The 17,515-nt window shown below is 47.2% G+C and overlaps 1 protein-coding gene and 1 pseudogene across 1 annotated transcript; one reads left to right on the forward strand and one right to left on the reverse strand.

Annotated features, from left to right (window-relative positions):
• Nucleotides 1–7,072: 7,072 nt before the first annotated feature.
• Nucleotides 7,073–8,350, reverse strand: LOC135598200 (F-box protein SKIP23-like). The gene has a single exon (XM_065091741.1). It carries the CDS (start codon nucleotides 8,348–8,350, stop codon nucleotides 7,073–7,075), a length of 1,278 nt encoding a protein of 425 aa, XP_064947813.1.
• Nucleotides 8,351–16,394: 8,044 nt separating this feature from the next.
• Nucleotides 16,395–17,515, forward strand: part of LOC135598201 (serine/threonine-protein kinase STY46-like) — a 35,000-nt pseudogene continuing 33,879 nt past the window's right edge.

Genomic DNA, 17,515 nt, shown 5'->3' on the forward strand with positions numbered 1-17,515 from the left:
CCTCCGCTTCGGGTTCCAGGCCACTAACAACGAGGCGGAATACGAGGCGCTCCTAGCAGGACTCAGGCTGGCCCTCGAGATGCAGGTGGTCGCCATCCGCGTCCTCACCGACTCGCAGCTGGTAGCCGAGCAACTCAACGGGGGATACGAGGCTCGGGACCCGATCATGTCCAAGTACCTGGCACAGGTAAAGAACCTGACCGCCAAGTTCCCTCATTTTGCATTGTCTAGTATCCCGAGGGGAGAGAATGGGTGAGCCGACACGCTAGCTAAGCTGGCATCAAAGCCGGCCCCAGAAGCTGGGCCCGAAGTCGAAGAGCTCCCTACCCGTGCCATCGAAGTCGCGACGGCAACCTCGAATGGCGCGCCTACCACCTGGGTACAAGAATTGTTGCGCTTCAAACAAGACGGGACTCTTCCGCCCGACGAAGCGGCGGCTCGGCGCCTGCGTCGCACGCACGCGTGGTATACCGAGGTGAGTGGACGGCTTTACAAGCGATCTTTCACATACCCCCTCCTACGATGCTTGGAGCCCGACGAAGCTCGGATGGTTCTGGCCGAGGTCCATGACGGAATCTGCGGGGAACACATCGGCGGGCGAACCCTGGCATACAAAATACTTCGCCAAGGTTACTATTGGCCGACCATGCACCAGGATGCGAAGGCCCACGTGCAATGGTGTAGTTCGTGCCAAGAACACGCCCGCACACCCCGGCAGCCCGCGGTCCCGCTCACCCCCATCGACTACGCATGGCCGTTCGTACAATGGGGGCTGGACCTGCTCAGTCTTTTCCCCCCAGCCTCGGGACAGCGAAAATACATCGTCCTGGGTGTGGATTATTTCACAAAGTGGGTCGAGACCGAACCACTGGCGACGATCACGGAGCGGCAAATAGAAAAGTTCGTGTGGAAGAACCTGGTGACTCGGTTCGGCTTGCCCAAAACCATCATCACAGACAACGGGCCCCAGTTCGTCGGTAGATGGTTTCGGGAGTTCTGTGTGAACCACGGAATCCAGCTAAGGTTCAGCTCGGTGGCCTACCCTCAAACGAACGGATTAGCAGAGGTGACCAATCGGTCCATTCTAGACGGGCTCAAAAGAAGAGTGTCCGCTGCCTGATCGGCTTGGACGGACGAACTCCCGAGCGTCTTATGGTCGCTACGCACCACTCCCAAGACCGCGACTGGAGAATCCCCCTACAGCCTCGCGTTCGGAACCGAAGCTGTCCTTCCGCCTGAGGTAGCCATTGCCACCCTTCGGACAGGAAGCTATGACGAGGAAGTCTCGAACGAAGGACTTCGAGCCGCCCTCGACCTGCTGGAGGAGCAGCGTGCCGACGCACACTTAAAACCCCTCTCTTATAAGAGAGCGGTCGCGAGGGTCTACAACCGAAAGGTACGATCTCGACCCATCAAACTGGGCGACCTAGTCCTCCGGAGGACCGAGGTCAGCGATCCGACCCGAGCGCGCGGTAAGTTGGCTCCCAATTGAGAAGGCCCTTATCGGGTGACCGAAGTTGTCAGGGTCGGTACGTTTCGACTCGCGACGATGATGGGCCGCCCCTTGCCAAGGACTTGGAACGCGCAAAATCTCAAAAAGTTCTTCCCGTGAGCAGAGACTTGACTAAGAGACAGAATTGTATTGCAACATCAAAAGACACAAGCAGACAAATTGGGGAAAAAGACTGTGTTCATTCAAGAAACCCATTACATGTCAAAACTTCCAAGCGACAAGACAAACAAAGGAAAAGTACAGATGCGACAACACTTATTCAGGTGCGTCGGGGCTGTCGTCAAAAGGCACCTCCTCCGGCATGTCGACACCCATGTCCTCAGGAAAGGAGTCGAAGGGGTCTTCCGCGATCTCTAGGTCAGGGTAGCGCCCCTTAAAACGGGCAAGGGCAATCCGGTACCCGTATTCGTACGAGACCCGCCCAATCCGAACAAGGCCAAGTTGAAAGCCCGAGGAAGCGTTGTAGTCCTCGATCAATTTCTTGTCCTTTTCCGGCCTTTGACGGACCTCGGCGTTAAGGGCCTCGGAAGCCCCCCGTGCCTTGGCGCGCGCCTCTTCTAGGCGGCGGATCAACTCTAGTGAATCCGCCGGCGCCGAGCGAGCTTCGGCCACAGACGCCTTCAGATGCGTTTGAAGTTCCATACTTCGTGCCTCAAACGCCTGAAGTTTGGATCGAAGGCGCAATGCCTCCGCATCCAAATCCGCGGCGCGCTGCTCAGCCGCCGCGACCGCCTCGGGACCCCCCCCCCCCCCCCCCCCCCCCCCCCCACCCGGCGCGGAGCTCGTCCACCTATTTCCGGAGCTCAGCGTTACGGCCACTCAAGGCGGCGATGACTGCGTCACGAACCGAAGCAAAGCGTTTTGAGTCGTTAACGCACCGAAGCAAAGCGTTTCATCATCAAAACGCATATTAAATCATAAACATATATCACGGAAACTCGCCGGAAGGAGCGATTGACGCACCGAAGCAAAGCTGCAGAAATTGTCTTAGATTTAATCGTAGTTAGCACGTTGATTAAGTTGGAAAATGGGAGGTGATCCCATTGGCTTAATCTTGGGGCAATTGGGCCCCTGAAAGACTGAAATTGGGCCGAATGGAATGAACCATTCGGACCCTGATTGCACCAGGAGGTGCAACCGCCCAGGCCAGGAGGTGGCACCGCCTGGGCTAGGCCTTCCAGCGAGACTGGGCGGTGCAACCTCCCCAGCCGGGAGGTGGCACCGCCTGAGCTCAGTCTTCGAGCTAGATTGGGCGGTGCAACCTCCCTGACTGAGAGGTGGCACCGCTTGAGCTCAGTCTTCGAGCAAGACTGGGCGGTGCAACCTCCTTGGCAGAGAGGTGGCACCGCCTAAGCTCGGTCTTCGAGCTCTGCCAGGCGGTGCAACCTCTCCAGTCAGGAGGTGCAACCGCCTGATCCCGGAATTCCGGGATTTGATCGTTTTGAGCTCCAAATTTGAATTGGGTTGGGGCCTATAAATACCCCACCCATTCAGCACTGAAAAGAGCAAGAACTTACCCGAAATCTTGATCTTTTCAGTGGTTCTTAGAGCTCAAAACTGCTAGTTTTCCTCCTCCTTCTGTTCTTCAAGTTTGAGTTGTAAAGAGAGGAGAGAAAACATCTGTAAGGGTTGTCTCCTAAGCCCGTCAAAAGGAGTGAATCTGTAAGAGGGTAGTTGGCCTTCGCCTATTGAAGGAAGGCCTCTAGTTGACGTCGGTAACCTCATCGGTGGAGGAAGCCAAAAGTGGAGTAGGTCAAGACTGACCGAACCACTCTAAATCTCTGGTTTGCGTTTATTTTGAGCACTTTATCATTACTGCAAACCTCCTACATAGCTACTGCTCTCTGCGCTTTTACGAACGAGTTATGTGCAGTTTACGTTCACGTCTTAATTTCATTTACAAACTGCAAACTGCTCTCTGCGCTTTTACGAACGAATTCTGTGCAGTTTACGTTTACGTCTTGATTCCATCTACAAACTGCAAACTGTCTCTCTGCGCTTTTACGAATGAGTTCTGTGCAGTTTACGTTTATGTCTTGATTTCATTTAGAACTGTAAAACTGCGTTCAGACGTAAATCTGAGTTTAGACGTAAATCTGCGTTTAGACGTAAAACTGCGTTTAGACGTAAATCTACGTTTAGACGTAAAACTGCGTTTAGACGTAAATCTGTGTTTAGACGTAAATCTGCGTTTAGACGTAAATCTGAGTTTAGACGTAAATATGCGTTTAGACGCAAACTACGCTTAGACGCAAAACTGCGCTTAGACGCAAACTGTGTTTAGACGCAAACTGCGCTTAGACGCAATCTGCGCTTAGACGCAAACTACACTTAGATACAAACTGAGAATTAGCTTTTGCATCATAATAGTTTTTATTGAACGAACGCAGCCTTTGGTTTTAATCGCTGTAAGATTTCCGCTGCACTAATTCACCCCCCCCCCCTCTTAGTGCTCTCGATCCTAACAATCTCCAGGTCAGGGTAGCGCCCCTTAAATCAGGCAAGGGCAATCCGGTACCCGTATTCGTACGAGACCCGCCTAGTCCGAACAAGGCCAAGTTGAAAGCCCGAGGAAGCTTTGTAGTCCTCGATCAATTTCTTGTCCTTTTCCGGCCTTTGACGGACCTCGGCGTCAAGGGCCTCGGAAGCCCCCTGTGCCTCGGCGCGCGCCTCTTCTAGGCGGCGGATCAACTCCAGTGAATCCGCCTGCGCGGAGCGAGCTTCGGCCACAGACGCCTTCAGATGCGTTTGAAGTTCCATACTTCGTGCCTCAAACGCCTGAAGTTCGGATCGAAGGCGCAATGCCTCCGCATCCAAATCCGCGGCGCGCTGCTTAGCCGTCGCGACCGCCTCGGGACCCCCCCCCCCGGCGCGGAGCTCGTCCACCTATTTCCGGAGCTCGGCGTTACGGCCACTCAAGGCGGCGATGACTCGCCCTGCGTCACGAACGCGGTCCATCAGCGTCGTGGCGTAATGATTGCCCTGCAGACAAACGAGTCAAAAAACTATTCGGGCACACGTAAGTAAAGGAGCGAGATAACACTCACCCATAGCAGCGACTTAGCAGACTTGCCGAGGATGACCTCGGAGGGCAACGTATACAAATCCTGAGCTATGTCGGGATGAAGCCCCCCGCGGACAAACTCAGCGGTCGAATCCCCCTCAACCCACACCCGGTTGCCCCGGGTGAGGCCCTGCCAGCGGGCCACCAATGGATCGGAAGCCTCGCCCCGTGGGAGACTGCCCACCACCCGCATCTGGTAGGGTTCATCCTCCCTCCAGGTCGGCAGACGACAAAGGTCACGGACGGAGGGCCCTCGGGGAGCCTCCACCGCGGCATCCCTATTGGTACCCGCTTCGCATCTCCCGGGGCTCCCCCCAGCGTGGCCCGTCGGCGCAGTGATGGCCCCCGCCGTCTGGACCGTGACCTCTCCAGAGACCTCCCCCGAGGAAACCCTCGCCCTCTTCCGCGGGAGACCGGCCTCGACGTCCACCGGGGTCTCCCTCGAACCAACCCTCGCCGCGGCCGGCGAATGGGATGATGCGGCCGACGAGATCTTCCTCCCACGCACGGCAGTGAGGTTCACCATCTCTGTGCGAAAAAACCAAACTCAGTCAGAACGCCGAAAAACATGAGGACCCGCCACTACCCTCTTTAAGGCATACCTCGAGGCACCGGGCTAAGACCCGCCTCGACCAACCACTCCTCGGACATACTCCGGATGGCTTTTGAGGATGGGAGGATTTCTATAAGCCTCCAGAGCTCTCGGCGCTCCACGTCGTCCAAAGCCGGGGTTGCATTGTCTATCGTGTGCGCCGCCCACCGGACCCCGAACCCCCAGTCCTCTGAGCGGCTGACGAAAAAGAAACGCTCCTTCCATCCCTTATTACTGGAGGGAGCCCCGTTAACTCGAAAGCCCGCTCGGGCGGACAGATAGTAGCCCCCCGACCCCTTGGAAAGGCGAAAGCAAGAAAGAAAGAGAGACAGGGTCGGGGCGATATTGGCATAATGACATTCCCCCAGGAACGCCACGATGTAGCGTCAGGAGTTGGGCGCCATCTGAGACGGTGAGATACGCCACCGTGAAATACAAGAGGTTATGAGGGGGTGCAGGGGGAGGCGCAGCCCGGCCTCAAAAGCATCAATGGTGAGGGCAAAACCCCTCGGAATTGGGTCGTACGACCGTTGGCCCGGTTCAGGTGCCAGGAGAACAAACTCCTCCGGGATGCTGTAGAGATCCCGAAGGCGACTAAGCAACGACTCGCTCACAATTGAGTCATGGTCGTGTGGCCACATCAGGGCTTCGAGGGCCCGGGCTGCTTTTTCGTCGGATGACGAACTTGGATTCGACACTACCACCATTCTTCCGGCTCTAGCCGAAGAAGAGGAAGAAGAGAAGGAGGAAGAAGACACCATCCTCACTGACCTTTAGTAAGAAGAGGAGAACGATCGATGCAAACGAAATAGTGGAGTCCGAAGCAGCGGAGTCGGAATAGATAAGGAGACCCTCAGGGGGCTTGCCCCACGCTACTTATAAACAGGCCACATCCTGCCAAAATAGCGACCCTTCCTCTCCGGAAGTGTGCTGCGAAGACGCAAACGTCACCTCGCCATAAATATAGCCTGACGTGGCAGCTAACGGCAGCGCGATGCAAAGTACGGAGGCGCTAATCATATCAGCCTCGAAAGCCGGCGACTCCCGAAAGGGGCGGCCCTTTAACCTTCCCCAGGGAAAAAGCAACCTGGCCGCCCGCGCCCGCGGTTGAACAATCAATAGCTGACCAAAACAAAGTTGTTCCTCGGCTACATGATGCCCTCGGCCACACCCTCGGCCACATAATTTTTATGCTGTACGGTGTTCAAATTTCATGGCTTGTTTTTCCTGGTTCTTAATTTTTATGCTTTTAATTCTTTTCTCTGTGTTTTTGTTATTTGTTACCACTTCGTAAGGTGGAATGTTATTTGTTAGACTTAAATATATTCTTTAATCTTGCCACATAGAAAGGATTTTATTTTTTTTATTTGTGCCAATTTCATAGTCGACGGCACTCGTCAGAAAGTGGGAGGTGAGTTTGACGAGCCGGGAAGAAAGCCTTTCCCACATGTCCTCTCTTGGGACTTGGTCGGCTGCGTATCTTTTCTTTCTCTTACTCTTCCTCTCTGGTCTCTCGGACTGGGGCTCCTTCTTCCTTTTATGTTCTTGGAGTCTTCTTCTTGTGTTAATAGTTTCTTGAAGGGGAAGGTGGTACAGATAACAAAAGGAGGAAGCAATGATAACGACGATCATGACTTCTGTGTAGACCAATGATGTGGCAAGATGAGTCTCCTCGATAGCACACGGGGCGATGACGACGCTGACTTTTACTTTGACTAGCGACGTGGAAATATAGTGAGTCACGTCATAGCACAATGAATTGACCCTCGATCCAGAGCACACTGAGTCTCAACTTGCCTTGCTAACTAACCTCGACGCCTTAAGAGCACAATAAGAAAGCCAAAGAATACTATGGGTATCTCTCACAATTGGTTGATGCCAGAATGTAAGACGTCAGCAATCTCTAGTTCTTGCCCCTGCCAAGATTGGGGGCCACCCACCAGGGGATGTCCAACCGGTCCGACAGCCACTCGAGCCCATCCGGCTCAGACCCGCCGGAATCGATAACCTCCGTGATCTCACCATTTTCCAGGTTGACCACGCACACGGTCGACACCAGGGTATCTTCCCCCTCCAAACTCATCTTCTCTTCCTTCACGTAGTAGATGGCATTCCCCAGGAACCCTGGGAAGTCCCCCGCGGCGACGCACACCGAATGGTTCGTACCCAAAAACAACATACGGTCGCCGATGTCCTGCACTTCGATCGCCTTCGCTGGCCGGTCTCCGTCGCCTGGATCGAGCCTGAAGACGCGGAAGCTCCTGGTGTTCTTCCTGGCTGCACTCCTCTTGTAGAACTCGGTAACCAGGAGTAGTTCTCCAGCCGACCCAATCAAGTAGGTGGGTAAACCACCGCGCGGCACGCAGGGCGGCATGGAGTTCCATGCGATCATCGTCGCCCTCCCCGGCGGGCCTGGGTCGACGTCGAAGACTGCTAAGTAATTTTTGTCATTGTAGATAGCGCACAACCTCCGCTCGCCGTAGGGCACGACGTCAGTCAGGTTGAACACCTGCGGCACTCCTGGGAAAATCCAATGGAGATCATCGAAAGGTTCGTTGACGTTGTCCTTCCACGATCTGTCCCCTGGGCGGCAGGTAAAGCAGCGCTTGTATATGCCGTCGAGGAAGACGATTGCCACGAAGTCCCGGTCGAGGGTAGGGTCGGAGGACAAGACGGCCTTGTCGACGATGGCGTTGGACTCGACCGTAATGTTGGGGTAGTCCGTTTTGATGAAGTAAGATCCGATGCCGTCCTCCGATTGGTAGAACAACAGTACGAATGATTGGAGGGTGGAGAGTGGGGGGAGAGGAATGTCTTCGGCGGTGACGGGGTTGAAGAGGGAGACCGCGGAGGTGGCTTCGGAGATGAGGATGAGCCACCCGTAAGAGGCGCCGATGCAATACATGCTGGTGGTGTGAGGTAGGCGGCGCATGCTTCCATTAAAGGCGTTGGCGAGGCAGAAGGCGGAACTCTTTCTTGGTTCCGGGGTAGAGAGGTAGAGGAGGAAGGGGAGCTGAGCGGGGAGGTGACGGGGCCGGGGGGGGACGGCGGAACGCCAACACTTGCAGACGGCGCGGAAGCGGATGTAGTCGGAGGCGCTTCTCAAGAAATGGGAGGTGAGCTTGACGAGATGCTGGCGAAGCCCTGTCCACATAGCTATTCTTGGGACATGGTCGGCCATTGTGCGTCCCCTCTTTCTAGTCTCTCTACCTCTATCTGTTAAAACCCTTGTAGATTCTAAACTTGGGGTTGGTCTCTTTAGGGGATCAGCTTCCTTGGAACTCTATAGGGGTTCCTCCCTCCAAGTTGATGCTCAAAGGCTGCAGAAAAAATTCATCTATTGCTTATGAAAAGAGGTGGAATACATGACTATTTATAGGGCTTCTAAACCCTAACTCCTAATAGGACTTTTACTTAAGACTCCTACTTCTAACCAACTCCTAATAGGACTCCTAATCAAGACTCCTACTTCTAACCAACTCTTAATAGGACTCCTACTCAAGACTCCTATTCCTTTACAACTCCCTATTCTTCTCTAAAAAATAACCTCCTAACCCTAGCCGGCCTCTTCACCTCTTTAATAGGGGTCGGCTTAGGTAGGTTTTACATGAATGTCCCTCTCAATTAGGACTCTCCTAGCTAGAGTCCTAACAGACCCGCCCTCTTCAAATCATCCTTGTCTTCGAGGCTGACGATTCATGAATTTTGGGAATTTGATCTTCAAGTCATCATAGTTCTCCCAAGTGGCATCTTCTGTTTGTAGGTTTGCCCACTGTATTAGCAATTCAGTAGTGGATCGTCGTCGTTGAGTCACGATCCGTCGATCAATAATGGCACTTAGCTTAGTCTGAAGTTCTCTTTGGGTAGTCATATTTGGTGGGTGACTTTGGGCTGTCTCCAAGCACCTATTTACAACTTCCGTCTGGCCGTCGATTTGTGGGTGATATGCCATACTCCTTTTCAATTTAGTACCCTTATAGTGTAATTCTTTTGAGTCCTAATTGTAATGAGCCATGGGGCTTGGTGCTTCCTCCAATTTTTTTATAATCTTACTAGTCTCTGAATCTTCCTGCCATTCCATCTTAATATCCTTAAGAAAGTCGCTGGTCGGAAGTGAAATGGCTGAAACTTCAACTTGCTCGGGTAGCTGCGAAAGCGCATCAACAAGAACATTCTCTTTCTCCTTTTTGTAAGTTATTTTATAATCAAATCCAAGAAGTTTTGTTACCCATTTTTGCTGCTCAGGGGATGATATCTTTCGCTCCAAAAAGTACTTGAGGCTTTTATGGTCGATTTTAATTTGAAATCGTCGGCCAATCAAGTAGGGTCTCCGCCTCGTTGCTGCGCGCACAATGGCGAGCATCTCCTTATCATATGTTGACTTATTTTGATAGGAGGGAAATAATACCTTGCTAGTGTATGTGAGTGGTCGACCATCTTGCATGAGAATGGGTCCAATTCCGACTCCAGATGCGTCGGCCTCAATAATGAAGGGTCGGTTGAAATCTGGTAGTGTTAGCACCGGCGTCGTCGTCATGGCTGCCTTAAGTTTGTCGAAGGCAGCGGAGGCTCTGTCCGACCATTGGAAGACATCTTTTTTCAGTAAGGAAGTAAGTGGTGCACTGATCTCTCCATAGTTTTTCACGAACTTGCAATAGTAGCCTGTTAAACCCAGAAAGCCATGTAGCAAATTTATGTTCCTCGAGGTCAGCCAGTTTTGCATTGCTCCAATTTTGAAGGGGTCTACTGCCACACCTTCCTCTGATATGATATGCCCAAGATATTCCACCTTCTTTTGAAGAAAGCAAAAATTCATAGTGGTTGTTGTGTATTCAAAAGGTGGTTTTCGGTATGTCTTCTTCGCGTACTCGTATTTGTTGATACTCGGATCGAAGGTCCAGCTTTGTAAAGATTTGTGCTCCCTTTCATCTAGCAATTCATCTACAATTAGAATAAGGTATTTGTCCTTGATGGTTATGCCATTGAAAGCTCGGTAATCAACACATATTCGCCTTGTTCCGTCCTTCTTGTGTACAAGTAGCACCGGTGAAGAGTAGAGGTTGCAACTTGGCCGAATAACTCCTGTTTCGAGCATCTCTTTTACAATCCTTTCTATTTCATCCTTCTAGAGATGTGGATACTGATATGGCTAAACATTTGCTGAAGATTTGCCTGGAAGGATAGTTATACAATGATCATGCCGACGGGTAAAATGTAGGTTGCGCGGTTCGTCAAATATATTTGAAAATTCAGCAAGCAAAGGAAGTAGATTTGGATCTTCAAATTCTGTTGGCTCTCCCTTAGTTTGCTGCTCAAGTTGTACGAAAAAGCCGCTGCATGCTTTATGCAAAACCTTCTCCATTTGTTGTATGCAAATCGTTGTTATGTCGCCCCCACGTTTCCTGTGCAATGTCACATGTTTCTCCTTACTGTAAAATTTCATAATTAGTTTCATAAAATTCCAGGAAATATCACCTAATGTCGTCAACCATTTAATTCTGAGCATGGCCTCATGATTGTTAAGAGGGAGAAGGAAAAAATTTGTAATTATCTCTTGGTCCTACAGCAATAGTTTCTCCTGCGAGCACCTATGATCACAATTCAAAATCCGTCCGTCGGTGACCTTAACATCAAACCTGCAGCGATTCTCGATAGGTAATGCTATCCGAACAACAAGCTTACTATTTAGGAAGTTAGTAGTACTGCCCGTTTCGATGAGAATAGTGATCGGTTGTTGTCTAAGAAGGCCTCCAACTTTCATCGTTTACGGGTTTGAGTAACCGGCTAGTGCGTGTACTGTAACTTCAGTCGGTTGTGGCTCTTCTTCCACATCTTCTTTATGTTCAAAGTTCTCTTCTGAATATTCAATGACCTCTTCTTCTATTGGTTCAAACATAAGAAGTCTCCCTTTCATCATTTGCGGGTTTGAGTAGTTAGCTATTGTGTGTACTGTAACGTCGGTCGGTTGTGGCTCTTCTTCCACATCTTCTTCGTTATGTTTAAGGCTCTCTTTTGAATGCTCAATGACTTCTTCTTCTACTGGTTCAATCAAAAGAAGTCTCACTTTTCTACAGCAATGCTTGTAACTCCACGGCTCGTCGCAATGCCAACATAACCGCTTCGCAGATTGCTCCCGAAGCTCTTCTCTTGTCAACTTCTTTGGTGCAGGGACTCGATCGACAGTAGGTGGGGCTGACGGCTTCAGTATTTCTGGTTGAGGAGCAACACTAATCCTCCAAGCTTCATGATTCAATCGCTCCTCTTGATGTCGTGCGAAAGAGATGGCTGCCATAAGCGTGTACGGTTGTCGCGCTTTAACTTCTCCTCGGATCTCCGGCTTCAAGCCCTTAATGAAGGTCCTCAATAGCTGTTTTTAAGACCAATCATGAGTTTGATTAGATAACCTTTCAAACCTGGTTTGCTACTCCTGAATGGTAGAGGTTTGTCGGATCTTTGTTAGTTGTCCGTCAATATTCTCGTAATCGGTTGGTTTGAAGCGGATTAGCAATCCTTCTTTGAATTGTCGCCATGAAAGGACTCCATAAGTATGTTCAAACCAATCAAACACTGTATAGCATCCCCTTCAAGATGTATAGCTGCAATTTTCACCATAGATGCATTCGCGGTTTTATGGTACCGAAAATATCGCTCCGCGCGCGAGATCCAACCAATTGGGTCTTCTTCTTCCCATCTAGGGAAGTCCACTCTCATGCATGGATAGTTGGAGTTGGTCATAGAGCTTCCCCTCTCTTGGAAGTCATATCTTCGGGCTTGGTGTGATTGGGCAAAGCTCTCTCCTTAATGTGATTTCTTCAGGCTTAGTGGTCGGCCCAATCTGAGTTCGATAAAGAGCATCTGAACCTTATCCTCCATTCGCGCCTCGAAGGCTTCAAATTTAGCATTGATTACCTCCTCAGATGCCATAGTATATGCCGCCAAATCTGTGATGTTAAGATCTCTCTTTTGTTGTCGGGTTAAAGGCATGTATTGGTTGAGAGAGGTGATGGTCGAAAGGGTTGGTGGATTGGTGCATGTAGGCTACGGTTTAGGCTTATTTTGTGGCTATTTTGGGTGCAATTTGAGGGTGTGGTTTGGTGGAGTTTTAGGGCTGTGGATGAAAGTTTTGGATCTGCAGTAGATTGTAGCAAAGGTTTGATAGAAATCAGTGGAAGTTTAGCAAGTATGTGCTGTCTTGTAAGAGTAGAATTGTCGTCGAAGAAACAACGGTTTCTCGACGTAATTTCCACCAAAAACTTGAGAGAATTGAGGAGGAAATTGATAGCAAAATCACAGAATATATGGCAGCAAGGATATCTAATTTAATCAAGAAAATTTCGGTAGTATAACAGCAAGGAAATTGGTGCAAGTTGCGATTACAGAATTCTCGTCGAGAAATTTCAACGGGTTACGATGAAAATTTATAGCAACATAAAATCATATTTAGAGATGAATTTCTTAATAGATTAATCATAGATGGAAGCCAAGATGATCTATGAAGTGTATAAGAAATTTCATTCAAAAAGGATTGCAAATAGATGGGTTAAGGCAACAATATGCGGCTAAAATTTTCTACAGCATAGATTTTTAAGTATAGCTGATTGGACGTAAAAGATCGGTGGTTTATATTGTGAATTTTTTTGATGAAACGAAAGGGAATTCCACTGTTAGGAAGTATCAAAGCTATCATAAAAATTTCATAGAGATTTGGATAGAAACAACGTAGTATCAAGATCAAACAAACAGTGCTATGCGGTTGAAATTTTACAGTGCAGATTTTCAAGTATAACAGATTAGACGTAAAATATCAATGGTTTATATTGAGAATTTTTTGACAAAACCAAATGAAATATGCTGTTAGGAAATGTCAAAGATGTCACAAAAATTTCGTAGAGATTTGGATAGAAAAAACATAGTAGCAAGATCAAACAGACGGTGCTATACGATTGGAATTCCGCAATGTATCTTTCGTCATAGAGATGAAAACTTTCTGACAAAAAATTTATGCAGCAATATAGAAATAATTTTTTTGAAATTTTCAAATAAGGATAACTAAATTGCAGCAGCAGTAAGGTAGAAAACCAGAACCTGTTGCAATTCACGGGGAGATCAAAGGATGATCCGTGGTGGTGGAGATGATGACGGAATTTGGCAACAATCTCTTAAGCAATTGTGGGAATTGCTTTGGGCGGTTGTGGAGGGTTGATGGATGGCTGTGGAAGGGCAGCGAGATGCCAAGAACACTGCTCTGATACCAAGTGTTAGAACCCTTGCAGATTCTAAACTTGGGGTTGATCTCTTTACGGGATCGGCCTCCTTGGAACTCTATAGGAGTTCCTCCCTCCAAGTTGCTGCTCAAAGGCTACAGAAAAGATTCATCTATTGCTTATGAAATGAGGTGAAATACATGACTATTTATAGGGCTTCTAAACCCTAACTCATAATAGGACTCTTACTTAAGACTCTTACTTCTAACCAACTCCTAATAGGACTCCTAATCAAGACTCATACTTCTAACCAACTCCTAATAGGACTCCTACTAAAGACTCATATTCCTTTACAACTCCTTATTCATCTCTAAGAAGTATTTTTCTTTAAACGCAAAGGCTATGAATGCCTTATTTTGTGCTTTGGACAAAAATGAGTTCAATCGGATTTCAACGTGCGAAACGGCTTTTGATATTTGGCGAACACTTGAAATCTTGCACGAGGGAACTAGTAGAGTCAAAGACTTGAAAGTTAATCAAGAAAATTTCGGTAGTATAATAGCAAGGAAATTGGTGCAAGTTGCGATTGCAGAATTCTCGTCGAGAAATTTCAACGGGTTACGATGAAAATTTATAGCAACATAAAATCATTTTTTGAGATGAATTTTTTAATAGATTAATCATAGATGGAAGCCAAGATGATCTATGAAGTGTATAAGAAATTTCATTCAAAAAGGATTGCAAATAGATGGGTTAAGGCAACAATATGCGGCTAAAATTTTCTGCAGCATAGATTTTTAAGTATAGCTGATTGGACGTAAAATATCGGTGGTTTATATTGAGAATTTTTTTGATGAAACCAAAGGGAATTCCACTGTTAGGAAGTATCAAAGCTATCATAAAAATTTTGTAGAGATTTGGATAGAAACAACGTTGTATCAAGATCAAACAAACAGTGCTATGCGGCTGAAAGTTTACAGTGCAGATTTTCAAGTATAGCAGATTAGACATAAAATATCAATGGTTTATATTGAGAATTTTTGACAAAACCAAATGAAATCTGCTGTTAGGAAATGCCAAAGATGTCATAAAAATTTCGTGGAGATTTGGATAGAAAAAATACAATAGCAAGATCAAACAGACGGTGCTATACGGTTGGAATTCCGCAATGTATCTTTCGTCGTAGAGATGAAAACTTTATGACGAAAAGTTTATGCAGCAATATAGAAATAATTTTTTTGGGATTTTCAAATAAGGATAACTAAATTGCAGTAGTAGTAAGGTAGAAAACTAGAACCTGTTGCAATTCACGGGGAGATTAAAGGATGATCCGTGGTGGTGGAGATGACGACGGAATTTGGCAACAATCTCTTAAGCAATTGTGGGAATTGCTTTAGGCGGTTGTGGAGGGTTGATGGATGGCTGTGGAAGGGCAGCGAGACACCAAGAACACTACTCTGATAATAAGTGTTAGAACCCTTGCAGATTCTAAACTTGGGGTTGATCTCTTTAGGGGATCGGCCTCATTGGAACTCAAAGGCCGTAGAAAAGATTAATCTATTGCTTATGAAAAGAGGTGGAATACATGACTATTTATAGGGCTTCTAAACCCTAACTCCTAATAGGACTCTTACTTAAGACTCCTACTTCTAACCAACTCCTAATAGGACTCTTAATCAAGACTCATACTTCTAACTAACTCCTAATAGGACTCCTACTCAAGACTCCTATTCCTTTACAACTCCATATTCATCTTTAAAAAATAACCTCATAATCCTACCCGGTCACTTCACCTCTTTAATAGGGAGCAATGACCATTGGACATCAGTCCGCTGTATCCGCCACTTGAACGGCTTCGCTTCAGGCGTGCGCGAGTCAACGACGTTGGCTATCACCCCATTTTCTAGATTCAGCTCGTTAACGCCCAACACCCGCACAGCTTCAGTCTCCAGACGCCTCTCTTCGATCATGTAGTAGATGGCATTACTCGGGATCCCAGAGCAATCTCCGGCAGCGACGGACACGGAGCAGCACGTGCCCAAGAACAAGATACGATCCCCGATATCCTCCAGTTCCACGGCCACCGTCGGCCTGCCTATGTCGCCAGGGTGGAACCTGAAGACACGGGTGCTGTCGATGATCTTTCCATCTGCAGTCGTCTTGTTACAGTGGGAAGCCAACAGCACTTCTCCGGCCGATGCAACCAAGTAGAAGGGAAGATCGCTGCGGGGTACGTAGGAGGGAAGGGTGCCCCACACGGTAGCGGCCAGCGTCGCCGGCAGGCCATTATTGACCTCGAAGACCGCCCAATACTCGTTCTCGAAGGTGGTGCACATTCTACGTTATTTGAATATAATTTTTTTTGAAATATTTATTGACATAATTATTATTCGATATGGTGTTACACTAAATGTTAGAAAGATTAGTAGGCTACGAGGTCATGAGATATAAATCAAGTTTGGATAATAAAAATATAAAACAAATATAAGCGAATTAATATGATTCAAATATTGTTTCAACGAAAAAAAACCTTAAACCGTAAAGAGATAGGAGAGTCACATCACCATGATGATCTCTCCTAAAGAAAACCTAATAAAAACTTGTCCAAATATAACAAAAACAGAAAGTAATAATAATATTAGAATTCCAAAATTACTGTAGTTGACCAAAGTTATTGAGGGTTGACCAGTCTAACTTTCTCTTACCATCAGAACAGTGGCGGACCAGCGATCGGACGTCGTAGACGTGGATGAGGTTATTATAGTTGGTTGGAATTGGGCTGAAGCAAATCTCTCTTCTTCTTCGCTTCGCTTCGCTTGCGTTGCTGTTGTTCCGTAGAGCTCCATTTATAGAGTGAGGGAAGGTGGAGAGCTCGTTGCTCATGAGCAGAGAGGTGCGGTTGCGACGAGCAGCACGCGGTGACCGTGGTGGGCAACAAGCGGGCGCGGCTACGGCGTGCAAAGCGAGCGACTGCGGTGAATAGCAGCAGGCAGGTGATTGTGGGCCCACAAGCAGACGCCGATGAAGACCGCGGGGAGCATCATGGGCGACAACATGAAACTCAACGTGCGTGCGATGGTGCGTGAGGGCAGCAAGCGCAGGGGATGACTGCGGTGAGGAACATAAGTGGGTGTCGGTGAGAAGTTGACTCCGATCAATTTTCATAGTTGATTTGACTTGAGCCCAAATATGATTAAATTTTGAGTAAGTTGTCACAAATTCCCGTCATCAAAACATTGGTATCGTTTTAGCTTAGATTCTTTTATCTTCTCTTCTTCATTGGGCATTATACTGAAGCTCGATGACGATCGATCAAATTTAAGCAGTGATTGAATTTACCCAAAGAAAGTGACTTCGTCAACACGTCCATGGGATTATGAGTTGTGTTAATTTTGTGAAAAAAGCTTTCATTTTAGTGATTACTTCTTGTATAAATTATACCTATCGTCGATTGCATATTGAATCGTATCGTTCGGTCAATTTCTTATGTATGTCTCATGGGTTAAGTATAATTTCTTGGTAGATTTGTCGCAACAAATCTCCTTTAAGCAAATTATTAAGCTTATATATTTCAGATTTGTCTCTTGTACAATAGTAAAGATACTATAAAATTGCTTGTCATTTTATATAGTATCTAAGTGTCACACATATTGAATTACAATTAGCATGCAAATAGAAGCACATATAATATGTATATGTGAGATATGATTTATGATGTCTATACTTCATAAATATGATAAATGATATGTTAATATTTTTAGCTTTTAAAGTTGAAATTAATCTATGATATAATTGAAATTAGTCTATCATAAATATGATTTATGATGTCTATACTGCATGATAATTCAATGCAACAAGCCTAAGTGTACTAGCGAATTTGAGTATAAGATTAATCAATAATAATAAGTATGCATATAATGACTAGAAGTAACGGTTGAATTGTTAACTACCTTAAACAAATCTCAAAACTTAAATGAGTTTGATCATGATTAAAGTGAGGAAGTTTGAGTTTTAAACATCGTATATGTTAAGGATAATAAAATACTTCGGTATGAATGAAGTAATGAAAAATTAAATAGAGATAAAAATCAAAGAAAAGTGTTATACTAAAAATATTAGGATACATAAGTGAGATCGAAGGA

Source organism: Musa acuminata, chromosome BXJ2-1, assembly GCF_036884655.1.
Source record: "Musa acuminata AAA Group cultivar baxijiao chromosome BXJ2-1, Cavendish_Baxijiao_AAA, whole genome shotgun sequence".
Lineage (NCBI taxonomy): Eukaryota > Viridiplantae > Streptophyta > Magnoliopsida > Zingiberales > Musaceae > Musa > Musa acuminata.